General features: G+C 43.9%; 1 protein-coding gene across 1 annotated transcript; it reads right to left on the bottom strand.

Moving 5' to 3' along the window:
- Positions 1 to 1,482: 1,482 nt before the first annotated feature.
- On the bottom strand, positions 1,483 to 15,486 carry PRKRIP1 (PRKR interacting protein 1). Its single transcript, XM_060757000.2, has 6 exons — positions 15,317 to 15,486; positions 11,681 to 11,759; positions 10,028 to 10,128; positions 9,492 to 9,577; positions 6,736 to 6,803; positions 1,483 to 2,003 (listed from the first exon to the last, which is right to left on the bottom strand). The coding sequence occupies exons 1-6, from the start codon at positions 15,449 to 15,451 to the stop codon at positions 1,894 to 1,896; spliced, it is 579 nt and encodes a 192-aa protein (XP_060612983.2). The 5' UTR covers positions 15,452 to 15,486; the 3' UTR covers positions 1,483 to 1,893.
- Positions 15,487 to 17,530: the final 2,044 nt, after the last annotated feature.

The raw sequence follows: 17,530 nt of genomic DNA, 5'->3' as shown, positions 1-17,530 counted from the left end.
GATATCAGTGTAATGTCTATATATTGTCCATGCTGATAGCTGTGAAAGAGTTAATCTTTGGAACATTATGAAGTATGCGTAGAATAGACAAGGAAGATGTTGCAATAGACTAGGAGGCTGGACACTGAATCAATGAGCTGATAACAGTGGGGTATAAATATAGCAAATGCCATTTGGTCTGTCTCTCTCTTTCTCTTCTCTCTTGCATCGTGACTGTGCTAACCAGTAAATGTTATTGCAATGAATGAAATGTAAAGAAAAGAGCTGCTACTGAAGCAGAAACAACTGTCTGAAGTCAGTTAATTGGATGACAACCAACTTCAGTTAATTGGATGATAAGAAGCAAGTTGGCCAGTAAATTGCCTTGATAGGGGATTCTGGGAGTCTTAGCACCAAAAGTAACCTCACTGAGTAGTGCTTGAGTGCCAAGAGATCTCCTTCCGTGGACTCAGAGGCGGCCCTAGGTAATTTTCAAAGGTAAGCAAACAGTATTTCGCCCCCCCCCCCCCCCAACCAATCATTGATATATATTTTCTGTTTGTCGTGGGAGTTCTGTGTGCCATATTTGGTTCAATTCCATCATTGGTTGAGTTCAGAATGCTCTTTGATTGTAGGTGAAGTATACAACCCAGTAACTACACTTGCCGCACTTGCTCCCTTGCCTGGCCTGCTTTGGGTCCGGAGGCGTGCCTGAAGACCCCGGCGTGTGCACCAAAAGTCACCTCTTCTCCTGACTTTCTCCTCAGCCATTGGGACCAAGAGAGAGAGAGAGACAGAGGTGGAGATGCCCACCTTTCCTGAAGGCAGGCGCAAAAACAAAGGAGGGAGTGGAGGTGGGAGATACCTCCAGCTGGAGTGTCTCTCTCTCTCTCTTGGTCCCAATGGCTGAAAAGAAAGTCAGGAGAAGAGGCGACATTTGGTGCGCATGCTGGGGTCTTCAGACACACCTCTGGACCCAAAGCGGGCCAGATGCGGCGGCTCCGCTCCTTTGGCCCACCCGCGGATTGGGGAGAGGAGAGGAGGTGGGTGGAGCGCCGGGGGATCAGGAAAGGGAACCGGTCATGGGGAAGGGATCGAACGCAGAGAACAATTGAGCGCCGGCTCTGCTCGTGCACCCGGTGGCTGGGTGGAGCAGGAACAAGAGGGGCTAGGCGAGGCTCAAGGGCCCGGCCCCTTTGGGAAGAGGATCGCCCGGCAGCGAGGCAAGAAAGCCGAGGCTCCCCCCAGTGTGCTAGGGCTGTTGTGAGCTGAGGGGGCGCTCCTCAAGTGGCGGTCGAGGGGCATTTACAGAGGTGCCTCTGCACCCCTGGCAAAAAAAAGTGTTCTGCGACCGCTTACTTTGCGTAATGGACGAGCCGCCCCTGTGCGGACTGTGCTGTGGGAAGCACGGCATGAAGGCAGAAATCGTATCCTTTGGGGCTGCGCTGCTTCTTTACTCAGGAAAAGCTTAATATTAAACAACCTGGTAGACAAGCAAGCCAATGCACTTGTGCACTTGTATTTTATTAATTAACCATCTCAGAAGTGAAGAGTTTTTTGCACAATGTCGGTGAAATTATCTGGAAGCGGAACAGATCCTCCAAAATAGATCTTGCAAGGAAGTCCGAACTTTCTTGCCCAAAACGGAAGTCCATGTTCTAGGCGCCTTGAGAGGGGATTGCGGGGCCGCGAGGAAGACACAGACGGATAAAAGCATTACGTTTCAGGCTCGGAAGCAGTGAGAGATGCACCGGAGGGTCCCATAATTGGGGCACGAAATGGCCCTCTTTTGCCACAAACTCCTGCAAGCGTTGGAATAAAGCTCTCGACGTCGTTGGCATCCGCATCAGAGTTTGAATCAGATCCCCAATTCCACAAGAGCGGCGGGAAGTGAAACAATGGTGCCAAGTCCCATCATCGCTTCATCATCACAAATCTGGGCTCCTTTTCCTCTTCCTCTCCGGAAGCTTCACCCTCCTCCTCCTCTTCCTCCTCGCTGCTCTGCTGCTTTGGGGAATCGGTTGCTGCAAAAAGAAATGGTTGATTACGCTATGGAACAAAATTGGAAAATATGTTCTGTTCCTGGTTTGGAAATATTATTCCTGTTTAACTGAGCAGCCCTGACTTTGACAGGAGTTGTTATACTCCAGAAACTTCGTTGTTTACTGTGGCTGCCACAAACTAGGTTGAATTGGTTGAGACTCGATGATGAAATATTCATTGAAAGAGCAAAATGTTCTGCAGGATGTCCCTCCCACGAAGACAGTTTAATAAACTTTTCCCCATGTTTTTAGGCTAGAAACAATTGGGAAATGACATTTATAATTTAGGAAGAAAAATTGTGTGGCGCAGTGTTACTATAATATTATTATATTTATTATTATACTATATTTTGGGCATGTTTTTTAATAGGACCAATTAGGAAATTGCATTTATAACCCAGGAACAAAAATCGTGTGACACGGTGTTATTATATTACTACTACTATTATTATTATTATTATTATTATTATTATTATTATCTATATAAATATAAACGTAATGTTCGTTTGTGGGATTAACAGAACTGAAAAACCACTGGACGAATTGACATCAAATTTGGACATAAGACACTTAACAACCCAATGTATGTCCTTCACTGAAATAATAATAATAATTTAATAAACAAAATTGATTTTGTCATTTGGGACTTGTAATTGCTGGGATTTATAGTTCACCTGCAATTAAAGAGCATTCTGAACCCCACCAACGATGGAATTGAACCAAACTTGGCACACAGTTCTCCCATGACCAACAGAAAATACTGGAAGGGTTTGGTGGGCAGTGTCCTTTGGTTTTGGAGTTATAGTTCACCTATACCCAGAGCTGAACTCAAACAATGATGGATCTGGACCAAATTCTACATGAATACTCAATATGTCCAAATGTGAACACTGGGGGAGTTTGGGGGAAAATAGAATCTTGACATTTGGGAGTTGTAGTTTCTGGGATTTATAGTTCACCTACAATCACAGAGCATTCTGGACCCCACCAATGATAGAATTGGGCCAAACCTCCCACACAGAACCCCCATGAGCACCAGAGAGGGCCACAGCAATGCGTGTCAGGGGACGGCTAGTTATAATTATATTTTGGGCATGTTTTTATGATAGAACCAATTAGGAAATTATCAGTGTAATGTCAAAGATAAGAGCCGCTTATTGAAGCAGAAACAACTGTCTTAAGTAAGTTAATTGGGTGATAAGAAGCAAGTTGGCCAGTTCCATTGTCTCTCCAGTATCATCAGTTAGGAGCCTCTCTCCCCAGCACGAACTGCTGCTCTGGGACCAGAGTGAAGAGAGGGGGCCAGGAAGACAGTTCCACCTTGTCTCCTGCACTGTGCTAATAATATTATATTATTGTGTGGTGTTGTTCATTCGTTCAGACGTCTCTGACTCTTCATGACCTCATGGACCAGCCCACGCCAGAGCTCCCTGTCGGCCGTCACCACCCCCAGCTCCTTCAAGGTCAGTCCAGTCACTTCAAGGATGCCATCCATCCATCTTGCCCTTGGTCGGCCCCTCTTCCTTTTACCTTCCACTTTCCCCAGCATAATTGTCTTATTATTATAATTATTATTATAATTGTCTTATTATAATTATTATAATAATTGTCTTATTATTATAATTATTGTGTATAATATTGATAATATTATAATGTAATACAATATAATAGTAATAATAATATGATAATTATATATTTTATATTATGTGTAATATTACTAATAATATTACAGTATAATGTTATAGTACAATATAGTAATATATAATACTAATACTGTGCTATGGTAATAATATAATGTATTTACATATTACTTGTAAGCCGCTCTGACTCCCCTTCAGGGTGAGAAAGGTGGCATATAAATGGTGTAAATAAATAAATAATAAATAATTTGATAAGGGTTATGGGCCCAGCACACTTCCGCTGCACGAGGAATTCCTGAGTGATTAATGGTCTGCCAGTGAGGGGGAAAACATCATGACATTTATAACCCAGGAACAAAAATTATGTGACACAGTGAGATTGCTCCACACAAAAGATTGCTCCAGGCACTGCCAGGCAATCAAATGCTAATCAAGGTGATCAGTTGAAACATTCACACCTAGCTCCAGCAGACAAGAGTCCTTTGTCTCACCCTAGTCATTCCACAGATATATAAACCCTTTTTCCTAGTTCCAGCAGACCTCACTACCTCTGAGGATGCTTGCCATAGATGCAGGCGAAACGTCAGGAGAAATGCCTCTAGAACATGGACATATAGCCCGAAAAAACCTACAACAACCCAGTGATTCCGGCCATGAAAGCCTTCGACAATATGTGACACAGTGTTATTATAATACTATTATTATTATTATTATTATTATTATTATTATTATATTTTGGCCATGTTTTTATGATAGAACCAAATGGCATTTCTAACCCAGGAACAAAAATTGTGTTGTGCAGTTTATATTACAATTATATATTAATATAATTTAATACAAATATAATAATGTATAATATAATATAATGTGCTATTGTGGTATGTTCCTCCTGCAAAAAAAAAGTTTTTGCAGTTTTAATAAACTTCTCCCATGTTTTGATGATAGGACCAATTAGGAAATGACATTTACAACCTAGGAGCAAAAATCATAGGGCAACATAATGTAATATAATAATAATATCACTATAATAATACAATTATGATATAATCTATATAAATAAAAAATGTAATGTTCAATGTATTGTCGAAGGCTTTCATGGCTGGAATCACTAGGTTCTTGTGGGTTTTTTTGGGCTATATGGCCATGTTCTAGAGGCATTTTTCCTGACGTTTCGCCTGCATCTATGGCAAGCATCCTCAGAGGTAGTGAGGTCTTTTGGAAATAGGAAAATGGGTTTATATATCTGTGGAATGACTGGGGTGGGGCACAGAGCTCTTCTCTGCTGAAGCTAGGTGTGAATGTTTAGCTGATCACCTTCATTAGCATTTGAAGGCCTGGCTGAGCCTGGGAAAAATTTTTGTTGAGAGGTGTTAAGATGTGCCTGGTTATTTCCTCTCTGCTGTTTTGCTGTTGTAATGTTCGTTTGTGGGATTAACATAATTCAAAAACCACTGGGCGAATTAACACCAAATTTGGACACCATACACCCATCAAGCCAATGAGTGACCATCACTCATAAAAACACTGAAAAATATAGTGGAAGAGACTTTAAACACAAAAAAAAACCCATTACAACTCATGCCCATAACCACACAAATATATGCACATGCATATACACATATATACACACACAAAACACATATACACAGACTGGATCACAGCAACGCTTGGCAGGGACGGCTAGTAATAAATATAAATTATAATGTAATTACATAATAATAGAATAGAATGTGCTAGAGCAGGAATGATGTCCCTCTGACAAAAGACAAAGTTTTGGCAGTTTCATAAACTTTTCCCATGACAGAACCAATTAGGAAGTGACATTTATAACCTAGCCGGGGGGGGGGGGGGGGGGGGGGGGGGGGGATAGTGTGATAAGAATGTAATATATTCTAATAATATAATATCATTATACAATTATAATAATATTGTTATAAAAATATAGTATAATGTGCTATAGCAGGATGATGTCCCTTCTGCAAAGACAAAGTTTTCACAGTTTATTGTCGAAGGCTTTCATGGTTGGAATCACTGGGTTGTTGTAGGTTTTTTTGGGCTATATGGCCATGTTCTGATGTTTCGCCTGCATCTTGGGAAGTCTGACTTGGCCACGGTAGTCCACGCTCTGGTTACATCCCGCCTAGACTACTGCAACGCTCTCTACGTGGGGTTGCCCTTGAAGATGGCCCCGAAGCTTCAATTAGTCCAACGTGCGGCAGCCATGATTCTAACAGGAGCAGAGCGCAGGGAGCATACGACCCCCCTGTTGCGCCAGCTCCATTGGCTGCCGACCTGCTGCCGAGCTCAATTCAAGGTGCTGGCGCTGGCCTATAAAGCCCTAAACGGTTCCGGCCCAAGATACCTATCTGACCGCATCTCGGCCTATGAACCCACCAGGACTTTGAGATCTTCCGGGGAGGCCCTGCTCTCGATCCCGCCAGCTTCTCAAGCACAGTTGGCGGGGACGAGAGATAGGGCCTTCTCGGTGGTGGCCCCTCGGCTGTGGAACGCCCTTCCTACGGACATTAGGCTGGCACCATCTCTCATGGCATTCTGAAAAAAGTTGAAGACCTGGATATTTGTGCAGGCGTTCGAGTAATCTAGTGCAATATTAGTAATTGAACATAGGAATGGAATAATGGACGACGAACCTGGACTACGCTTGGATGATGAGACGATTGGGCTGGTTATTGTAATAATTGTTTAGTGTAATTGCTTGTTGTTTATTAAGTGGATAATGTGTTAAGTGGTCAATTGTTATATGTGCATTGAACTATTGCTGTTTTTATTGTGTGTAAACCGCTGTGAGTCGCCTTCGGGCTGAGAACAGCGGTATATAAGCAAAGTACTGTAAATAAAATAAATAATAAATAAATATGGCAAGCATCCTCAGAGATAGTGAGGTTTCATAAACTTTCCGGATAGGTCCAATTAGGAAGTGACATTGATAACGGCTGAGTCTACCTTGTGGGAAGAAGGGCGGGATATAAATATATTAAATAAATAATAAATAAATAACCCAGGAGCAAAAGACAAGATGGACTTTTTGATCTTTCCAGAGAACTCCACTTTACCGGCCTGCTCGCTCCTTTGCTCCAGCTTGCTCTTTTTGGCCATCATCTTCTTCTCCTTCAGTTTCTGCCTGCAAAGAAATCACCAGAAGGATTAAAAAGAACCAAATGAACCAGTCGAATTCAAATTAAAATTAAAAATTAAGGAAAACTTCATGATGGTGAGAGCCGACTGACGGCGCAACACGCTGCTGCCTTGGGAGTCCCTGTCTCTGCAGGTTTTTTGGAGAGGCTACGTGGCCATCTGCTAGGAGGGCTTGAATTGTGTCTTCTTACATCCAGGTTGGACTGGGTTTCCCCCTCCACAAGGAGACTCAAAGTGGCTATGTATCTATTAGTAGTATTAGAATGCATTATCATTATTATTATTTGAAACACAACAAGATGAGTCCACATCAAACAAGGTCACTCTGCTGGCTGTTGTATTGGGTCACACGTTGGACCCTTCCCAAGTGTCTAGAAATGTGTGATGTATCGGCGAATACATATGTGATGTATCGGTCTTTGTAGTTCGATCTTTAAATCCTGATATCGTGTCAGCTTTTCCAGTTGCTTCTCAACTAATAATGCATTATTATTATTATTATTATTATTATTATTAGAAACACAACAAGATGAGCTTGAAAGCGCGGATGTTCCAGTGTGCCTTTCCAGAATAAGGAAACTCCTAGCATTATGTCCCAACGCACTTTATCAGAGATCTAGGATATCTACATGTCCATCCCCTCCAAACACCCACCCTGTCATGCCCAGCACTTTTAATTTTAATATTAATTATTATATTTGGCCCGGCCATTGTTTTAACTGCGTCATTGCGTGTTGTTAATGTTTATTGCTTGTTTTTGTTTTATTTTTCTGTATTATTGTTGTTGCTTTATTGTTGTATTTGGGCTCGGCCTCGTGTAAGCCGCACCGAGTCCTTCGGGAGATGGTAGCGGGGTACAAATAAAGGATTATTATAACGTATCTCTGCCTATGAACCCACCAGGACTCTAAGATCTTCTGGGGAGGCCCTGCTCTCGATCCCGCCTGCATCACAAGCACGGCTGGCGGGGACGAGGGACAGGGCCTTCTCTGTGGTGGCCCCTCGGCTGTGGAACGCCCTTCCCATGGACATTAGATCAGCTCCTACATTAATGGTGTTTTGAAGAATACTAAAAACCTGGCTGTTTGAACAGGCATTCGGATAAACAGTGCAATGAATACGATGAATATAGGAACGGAATTATAGACGACGAATTGGATCACGATTCTAGTTACGAGACGTTAATGTGTTGTTATTGATGTGTCATTACTTTGTATATTATGCTCTTAATGGTTTTTAAATTGTATATTGTTATGATTGTCTTTTTGCTCTTGTTGTGAACCGCGTTGAGTCGCCTACGGGCTGAGAAGCTGCGGCATACAAGCAAAGTAAATAAGTAAATAAGTAAATAAATATATAAAAATGCGCTGTGCATAATGAGTACCTTAAAAACAAAAGAACCAATGAACGAAATCCCACCAAATCTGGCAACAAAACGTCTCATTACACAAGGAGTGACCATCACTCAAAAAAATTATGATTTTGTCATTTGGGAGTTGTAGTTGCTGGGATTTATAGTTCACCTATAATGAAAGAGCATTCTGAACTCCACCAACGATGGAATTGATCCCAGCTTGGCACACAGGCCTCCCAATACCAACAGAAAATACTAGCAGCATTTGGTGAGCATTGACCTTGAGTTTGGGAGTTGTAGTTCACCTACATCCAGAGAGCACTGTGGACTCAAACAATGATGGATCTGGACCAAACTTGGCACGGATATTCCATAGGCCCAAATATGAACACAGATGGAGTTTGGGGGAAATAGACCTTGGCATTTGGGAGTTGTAGTTACTGGGATTTATAGTTCACCTACAATCAAAGACCATTCCGAATGAACCCCACCAATGACAGAATTGGGGCAAACTTCCCATATAGAACCCCCATGACCAACAGAAAATACTTAAGGCCATCCAGTCCAACTCCCTTCACCAGGGCAAGAAAATGTAATCAAAGCCCTCCTGACAGAGAGCCATCCAGCTATAGATATCGATAGATATATATGATTCATACACACACACAGATAAAGATTTGAAAGGGACTCCTAAAGATGGACAATTAAATGTTGCATGTTCCAGAGTAGGCAAACCAGACAATATCTACATCAACACTGTCAAAGAAACATAAAGAAATACTGTTTACCCACAAGCATAAAGAAATTACATATATTAGAAACCAGCACTTTCTACTTTATTTTCCATATCACCAGACTGGGCCACAGCAACGCGTGGCAGGGGACCGCTAGTTATTATTGTTATTATGAGTCCACAGCAGACACTCTGCTGGCTGTTGAATTGGTGGCCTTCTGCAGCTGGCATATATTTTGTCAACGCCAATTGTGTTTAAGTGTAGACCAAGGTCTTTAGGCACTGCACCCAGTGTGCCGATCACCACTGGGACCACCTTTACTGGTTAAAATAATAATAATTATTATTATTATTTTTATTTATACTTCACTTTTTCTCTCCACAAAAGAGACTCAAAGCGGCTATGTACCCATTATTAGTATTAGAACACATTATTATTATTATTATTATTATTATTATTATTATTCTATGCATCTATTATTAGAATCTCGCTTGTGACTCTTTAGTTTCTCTCCAAGGTAAATTCTCATAGCTCTTGCTCTGCTTTAGTCCCAAAGCCGTTCTGCACTGAAATGCATTGGCCTTACCGCTTTCTCCTCCGCTTGGCTGTCTGTTCTTCCGCCGCCACCTTGTTCTTCTCCAGCTTCTTCTGGTACTCCTCGTCCAGTTTTTGCTGCAAAGAAGCAGAAGGAAGGTTTTCCTCACCATCCATTGTACGGGAATGGGACCGGGTCCCACTCACAACGTCGGATTTCTCTTTTCTCTCCATCTCTCTCTCTCTCTATTCACCGATGTCTTTATCTCTCTCTCCATCCACCAATACATTTCTCTATCTCTTTATCTATTCCCTTCTGCCTTTCTTTATCATTCATGTATTAATCCACCAACTCATCTATTTGATCATTGATCTATCAATGAATACATAGACATCAGAACGGGAAAGGATGGGTGTGTTGTTTTGGTAGTTCTACATACATAACATGTATTTGGTGTGGCATTTAGTTCAGTCCTATGATGTACAAACACAATATAAAGTCATTCTATTCCAAAAGGCCAAGAGGGAAAGGGACTTAGGACAGTTGAGGGCCGGAAAGAAGGGGTGGAAGAAGGCCTTTTCGCTGACCTTCTCGGCCATGGCGTCCATGAAGTCTTGCCTCTGGTACTCCCTCCGCCGAAGGTGCCGGTAGACGTGGAACTCTCCGCTGCCGGCGCCGGCGCTTGACCCTGGCAAAGAACAGGATGTGGCTGAGTGATACTCCGAGCAGAAGGCGGGCACTTCCTTTTCCCTGCCCCTTGACTTCAAGGGTCACGGAAAAGGCCCTGGAAAGCTATGTTGGTAGGACCAAGGCTTCCCTTCCAAATCTATGATACGATCTCTCTCTCTCTCTCTCATACACACACACACACATATATACACACACACATACTAGCCGTTCCCTGCCACATGTTGCTGTGGCCATCTGTGTATATGTGTTTTGTGTGTGTACATATTTGTGTATATGTATATATATATGTGTGTGTTTGCATATATGTGAGTAGTTTTGTGTATTCAAACTACTAGGTTGGCAGAAGCTAGGGCTGACAGCGGAAGCTCACGCCGCTCCCCGGAATCGAACCTGTGACCTTTCGATCAACAAGCTCAGCAGCTCAGTGCTTTAACCCACTGCGCCACCGGGGGCTCCATGGGTATATTACATGGGTATATTGTAATAAATGCAACGCAGAAATCATCCTTAGAATGTGCTCTTTAACTACCACTATTCACTTTTCGACATAATCACCAGACAATTGGATACATTTCTGCCAATGATGAACAAGTTTTCTGAAGCTGTCACGGAAGAAGTCGACACTCTGTTTCCACAAACAGCGCCTCACAGTTCTCTCATCCTGGGTACCCCTCGTGCACAGATAGCCAAGCAAAGCAATAATGTGACCCACACGTTCTTGTGAAATGCCAATTATGCTTGAAATTTCTCTCTGAGTGATACGACTATCGTCCTGAATCAATCTGTCAACCTTTTGCTTGTGAAACTGGGTGGTTGCTGTCACAGGACGTCCAACTCTTTGTTTGTCACGCAAGTCAGATGTTCCTACCTCAACATCTTTAAACTTCCTCACCCAACGACGCACAGTACTCACATCAACACAATCACCATAAACAGCTTGAATCTCCTTTGGGGTGACACCTTCTGCTGTCAAGAATTCAATGACTGCACATTGCTTAAGTCGCATTCATCAACTGTCCGCGCAGGGTTCCATACTTCGCACTTTAACAACACAAACGTTCATTGTAAGGCTTCCCACCAAAATGTAACTGTAGAGGAGAGTCTACTGAATAAGCCAGTACCTGCCACATACCAATACTGCCATCTGTCAAGGAGTTACAAAGGTGGTGGCATTACTTTTCATTCAACCCTCATATATAGATATAGTGATACAGGCCGTCCCCGAGTTAGAAACATCCAACAGAAAGTGAGGGCATATCTTCTGAGCAGGGCCACAGAAAGCAAACAACTATTTCAGGGCCTGCTTGTGCACTTCTTTGCCATCTCTCTCTCTCTGCCAAGGAGTTGAAGCTTGAATCATTCCCTCTATGTTTCTAGTCACCTTTCTCTCCAAACACAAGGCTAGAATAGCACAAAGAAGTGAGTCATGAGACGACAAGCGGGGAAATGCAGGTGTGATGTATTTGCGGCGAAGGGTAGAGGGAAAAATGGCTAGCAAGAGCCTCGCACTGCGGCAAGGCTCCAGCCGCTCGAAAAAAGCATCATCTTACCCATCACGTCTCGCACAAATTCTGGAGGCGGACGGGGCGACCATTCGTTGAGCTTTTCCGGAATGGGAACCGTCTTATCCTGCAACGAGAAAAGCGCAGCGGCACCTTCATGCAAAACATGAACCACTGTTTTTGTCTCGCGGGAGGCTTTGCAAGCAAAACCTGAACAGCAGTGAGTTGGCTGCTTTCGGGAATGGAGATCCTAACTTTGAATATATCCTGATGGATTTGAATGGTGATTTCTTTTTGTGCTGCTTGCGTTTCATTCTGTTTTAATGCTTGTATATTATAGATTGTATACAAACCCTTTTATGTCAAGCTACATTGAGTCCCCCTTGGGGAGATAAAGCAGAGTATAAATTATATACACACACACCCATAATAATAATAATAATAATAATAATAATAATAATAAATTGTAATACTTGTAATGGATACATAGCTGCTTTGAATCTGCTTTGGGGAGATAAAGCTGGATATAAATATATAATAATAATAATAATAATAATAATAATAATAATGGACACAAAGCTGCCTTGAGTCCCCTTTGGGGTGATAAACCGTGTATAAATAAATATAAATATAATAATAATAATATAAATGTAGCAATAACATAAATAATAAGAATAGAATAATAATATTAATAGTAATAATAATGGATACATAGCTGCTTTATTTATTTATTTACGACATTTATATGCCGCCCTTCTCACCCTGAAGAGGACTCAGAGCGTCTTACAAGGTATATATACATACAATATATTATTAACATAGTACAATATCAGTTTTAAATATTGCTATATTGCACTATATCAATTATACTGTAATATTATTAGTAATATTACATGTAATATAAATATACAATTATAATATAATATAATATATTATATATTTATTATAACATATTATTAGAATAGCACAGGAGCTTTGAGTCTGCTTTGGGGAGATAAAGTGGGGTATAAATATTATTATGAGACTAATATATAAATATCATAATAATAACATCATAATAATTATTATAATGGATACATAGCTGCTTTGAGTCTGCTTTGGGAGATAAAATGGGGTATAAATATTATTATGAGAATAATATATAAATATAATTTATTATTTATTTATTTACGTCACTTATATCACTTATATCACTTATATCAGCCCGCAGGCGACTCAGGGCGGTCTACATATCGGCACAATTCGATGCCATCAATACAATACAAAAGCAAAAACAGTTAAGTGTAATTAGACAAAAAAAGACAATACAGAGCAATAACAATTTAAAAAGAGCTATATCCTCTCATTCCAATCCTCGTCCATTTCATCGTCTTGGCCATTCCTGGGTTATTCTCCATCTCAAGCTTGACAATCTATTCCGGGGTTCCGAATGCCTGCTCGAAGAGCCAGGTTTTCACTCTCTTACGAAAGGTCAGGAGGGAGGGGGCTGATCTAATATCCCTAGGCAGGGAGTTCCACAGCCGAGGGGCCACCACAGAGAAGGCCCTGTCTCTCGTCCCCGCCAAGCGTGCTTGCGAAGCAGACGGGATCGAGAGCAGGGCCTCCTCAGATGATCTTAACTTCCTGGAGGGTTCGTAGGAAGAGATGCGTTCGGATAGGTAGGCTGGGCCAGAACCGTTTATAATAACATAATAATTATTATAATCATGGATACATATCTACTTTGGGTCTGCTTTGTGGAGATAAAGATGTATGTATGTATGTATGTATAGGATACAAAGCTGCCTTGAGTCCCTTTTGCGGTGATAAAGCGGGGTATAATTAAACATATAAATAGTAGTAGTAGTAGTTAAAAACTCTGGCATAGACATTGAGAACTGGGAAGCCCTGGCCTGTGAGCGCTCCAGCTGGAGATCAGCTGTGACCAGCAGTGCTGCAGAATTTGAGAGGCACAAATGGAGGGTGAGAGAAACGTGCCAAGAGGAAGGCACGTCAAGCCAACAGCGACTGCGACCGCATTCCGCCTGGAAACCAATGCCCTCACTGCGGGAGAAAATGCAAGCCAGGAAAAGGGCTCCATAGTCACCTATGGACCCACCCTGGAGGATTATTCTACTTGGATAACGAGGGATCGCCTAAGTAAGTAATAATTAAACATAATAATAGTAATAATACATATATAATATTATATAATAATAACACATTCTAATACTAGTAATACATAATAATAATAATAGTAATAATAATATAGCAACAATAATGGATACATAGCTGCTTTGAGTCTCCTTTGGGGATATAAAGTGAGGGACTGGGCTGTGGCACAGGTAGCTAGTTGCCAGTTGGATTAAATCACTACTGACTGAGCTTGGGTCAGAGTGAGCTCCTGACCATTAATAGCTTGCTGTCGACCTATGCAGCCCAAAAGACAGTTGCATCTGTCAAGTAGGAAATTTAGGTACCGCTCTATGCAGGGAGGCTAATTTGACTAATTTACGACGCCTTAAAACTTTCCAGCAGCGTGCAGAAGAATGAGGAAGTACTCCATCAAAGGACCCAGTGTCACAAGTGGATGGTAAAGCCTCCTGTGGCCGGAATCGAGCATACGCTCATTAAGCCAGAATAGCTGGAATGTTAAATTGCCCCTGTGTCTGTCTATATAGGTTGTTTGTCTAAATGGCATTTAATGTTTACTTATTTATATGACATTTATATGCCACCCTTCTCACCCCGAAGGGGACTCAGAGTGGCTTACAAGATATATATACATAGGTAAAGGTAGTCCCCTGACATTAAGTCCAGTCATGTCTGACTCTGGGGTGTGGTGCTCATCTCCATTTCTAAGCCGAAGAGCCAGCGTTGTCCGTAGACACCTCCAAGGTCATGTGGCCGGCATGACTGCATGGAGCGCCGTTACCTTCCTGCCGGAGCGGTACCTATTGATCTACTCACATTTGCATGTTTTCGAACTGCTAGGTTGGCAGAAGCTAGGGCTGACAGCGGAAGCTCATGCCGCTCCCCGGAATCGAACCTGTGACCTTTCGATCAACAAGCTCAGCAGCTCAGTGCTTTAACCCTCTGCGCCACTGGGGGCTCCTATATCAGTATTATATATTGCTATATTGTATTATACCATTATATTGTAATATTATTAGTAATATTACATGTAATATAAGTATATAATTATAATATTATATTATTAGTAGTATTATAAATATAGGTATATAGAATATATTGTATTACATGTTTGCCATGTATATGTGTATTGTACATGGAATATAAGTATATAATTATCACATTATTATTATTAGTATTATATTGCAGTACATTATAATATTATAAATATTATATGTATATAGAATATATTGTATTACATGTTTGCCATGTATATGTGCATTGTGATTCGCCTGAAGGGTGGGAAGGGCAGAATATAGAAATACTGTCAATTAGTAAATAATAATAATAATATGAATATAATAATAATGCATTGTAATACTAATAATGATGACTGCAGAATAATGATGACTGCCTAAATTAGTATATAAACTGATCAAAACAGAACAAGAGGCTAAATCTCTTTGGGGCAAAAACGGGCAACAGCGACCGCATTGCCTGCAGCCTCCAAGTGCCCAGACCCCGCCCCCTGATCCCAGGCCCCGCCCCCGGAGGCCCAAGCCCCGCCCCCACCGGGTTCCTCATGAGGCGCTCCAGCTTGAGGCGCTGCTCCTCGGCCGCGCTGCGGGGGATGACCAAGGCCTGCTGCTGCTGAGCCTGCTGCGGATCCTTCTTCCGAGGCCGCGTCGTCCCCGCCGCCGCCGCCATGCTTTCTTCTTCCGGCCTCTGACGTGAGGACGGGGGCGTGTCCTGCGGAAAACTGAGAGGCGGGGTTTCAGAACGGGGCGGGGCACGCTTTAGCCCCGCCCAATCGCCGCCCGTCCGTTCTGTTTTAAAGGGAGGCGTGGCTACGGTTCGACTCCGCCCATTCAGAGTCTTGTTCTGTGGAGGTGGGCTTTTAAAGGAGGCGTGGCTATTCCTAACTCCGCCCATTCTCAGGTTTTGGTTCTGTAGAAGAGCGCGAGTCGGGGTTTTAGACGAAGGCGTGGCTACAGTCCCCGCCTACTTCTGCAGACGAATGGGACGCGGGGTTTTAAAAGGGGGCGTGGCTATGTCTCAAGCACGCCGCGGAAGATGCGGGAGGAGGGGTTACGGTCCGGCCACGCCCACTCAGGGTTGTAGCTCTGTTGAGGTGGCTTCAGAAGGGGCGTGGCCACGTCTCAGCCCGCCCACTCACTGCCTATTTTGTCTGTGGAGATGTGGAAGGCGTGGTTACGCCTTGGCCCCGCCCACTCTCCGCCTCTTTTGATCTGTGGAGCTTGCGGTAGGCGTGACTTTAAAGGGAGGCGGGGCTACGCCTCGGCCACGCCCACCCTCCGCCTCTTTTGGTCTGTGGAGAGCGCGAGAGGCTTGGCTTCAAAGGGAGATGGGGCTATGCCTTGGCCCCGCCCATTCACCGCCTCTTTTGGTGTGTGGAGATGCGGGAGGCGTGGCTTCATGGGAAGGCGGGGCTACGCCTTGGCCCCGCCCACTCTCCGGCTCGTTCTGCGGAGATTAGGGAGGCGTGGTTTAATAGGGAGGCGTGGCTACTCCTATCCGTTTTTTGTGGAGATGCGGGAGGCGTGGCTTCATAGGGAGGCGGGGCTACGCCTCGCCCCCGCCCACTCCGCCTCTTTTGGTCTGTGGAGAACGCGAGAGGCTTGGCTTCGAAGGGAGGCGGGGCTACGCCTAGGCCTCGCCCATTGCCCGATTCTTTTGGTGTGCGGAGATGAGGGAGGCGTGGCTTCATAGGGAGGCGGGGTTACGCCTTGGCCCCGCCCACTCCCCGGCTCGTTCTGTGGAGATTGGGGAGGCATTGCTTAATAGGGAGGCGTGACTACTCCTAGGCCACGCCCACTCTCCATTTGTTCTTTGGAGATGCGGGAGGCGTGGCTTCAAAGGGGGTGGGGCTACGCCTCGACCCCGCCCACTCTCCTCTTGTTCTGTGGAGATGCGGGAGGCGTGGCTTCACATGGAGGCGGGGCTACGCCTCGGCCCCGCCCTTTCTCCGTCTCTTGGTGTGTGGAGATGTGGGAGGCGTTGCTTCATAGGGAGGCGGGGCTACGCCTCGCCCCCGCCCACTCCGCCTCTTTTGGTCTGTGGAGGATGTGAGAGGCGTGGCCTCGCCTCGGCCCCGCCCATTCACCGCCTGTTTTTGATCTGTAGAGCGTGCGGTAGGCGTAGCTTTAAGGAGAGGCGTGGCTATGCATCGGTCCCGCCACACTCGCCGCCTGTTTTTGTCTGTGGAGGCGTGGCTTTAAAGGGAGGCGTGGCTACGCCTACTAGTTCCTAAAGGGGGCGTGGCCATATTTCGGCCCCCGCCTGTTTTGTTCCGTGGAGGAGGCGGGGCTTTATAGGGAGGCGTGGCTTTGTGGACTCCTTCCCTCTTGCTTCCCTCTCGGCTCCTGAAGGGGGCGCGTTTCCCAGCATCCTCCGCGGCCAGCCCCTGCATTGTCCATCCTGGAGACCCCTTGTTTTTTCAAATGAGCAATTTGGCGCCTAAAATAACGGTTTCCCTGAGGCGTTTGTGGCCTTGTTTTCGACAATGGCCTGAGAGGTGTGAATACCTGAGCTGCCCAGCCTGCTTCAGAGTCCATTCTTGGTTTAATCCAGTTCAAAGCAGATAATATAGATTTTCTACAGCTGTGTAGAAGGGGCCAATGAGGGAGAACACACATTAAGTTCCAGCATTAGGTTTTGAGGAAACTTCCCCATGCAAAAGCATCACTTTCGCCATTGCCCAGGCTATGAATCCAGCATAATATCTTGATAAACAAGAACTCCAATACCTGAAGAGAGATATTGACA

This window comes from Anolis sagrei, chromosome 11, assembly GCF_037176765.1.
Source record: "Anolis sagrei isolate rAnoSag1 chromosome 11, rAnoSag1.mat, whole genome shotgun sequence".
In the NCBI taxonomy this organism is placed as follows: Eukaryota; Metazoa; Chordata; class Lepidosauria; order Squamata; family Dactyloidae; genus Anolis; species Anolis sagrei.
This window is presented reverse-complemented; position numbering and strand designations above follow the sequence as displayed.

Bases quoted from the DNA above. Each gene is read 5' to 3' on its own strand.
- PRKRIP1 (XM_060757000.2), bottom strand. From the start codon at position 15,451: ATGGCGGCGGCGGCGGGGACGACGCGGCCTCGGAAGAAGGATCCGCAG. The intron at 9,578-10,027 runs GTCAGCGAAAAG...GCTTCTTTGCAG, and splicing joins TGGACGCCATGGCCGAGAAG to CAAAAACTGGACGAGGAGTA. The intron at 6,804-9,491 runs GTAAGGCCAATG...ATTTCTTTGCAG, and splicing joins GCCAAGCGGAGGAGAAAGCG to GCAGAAACTGAAGGAGAAGA.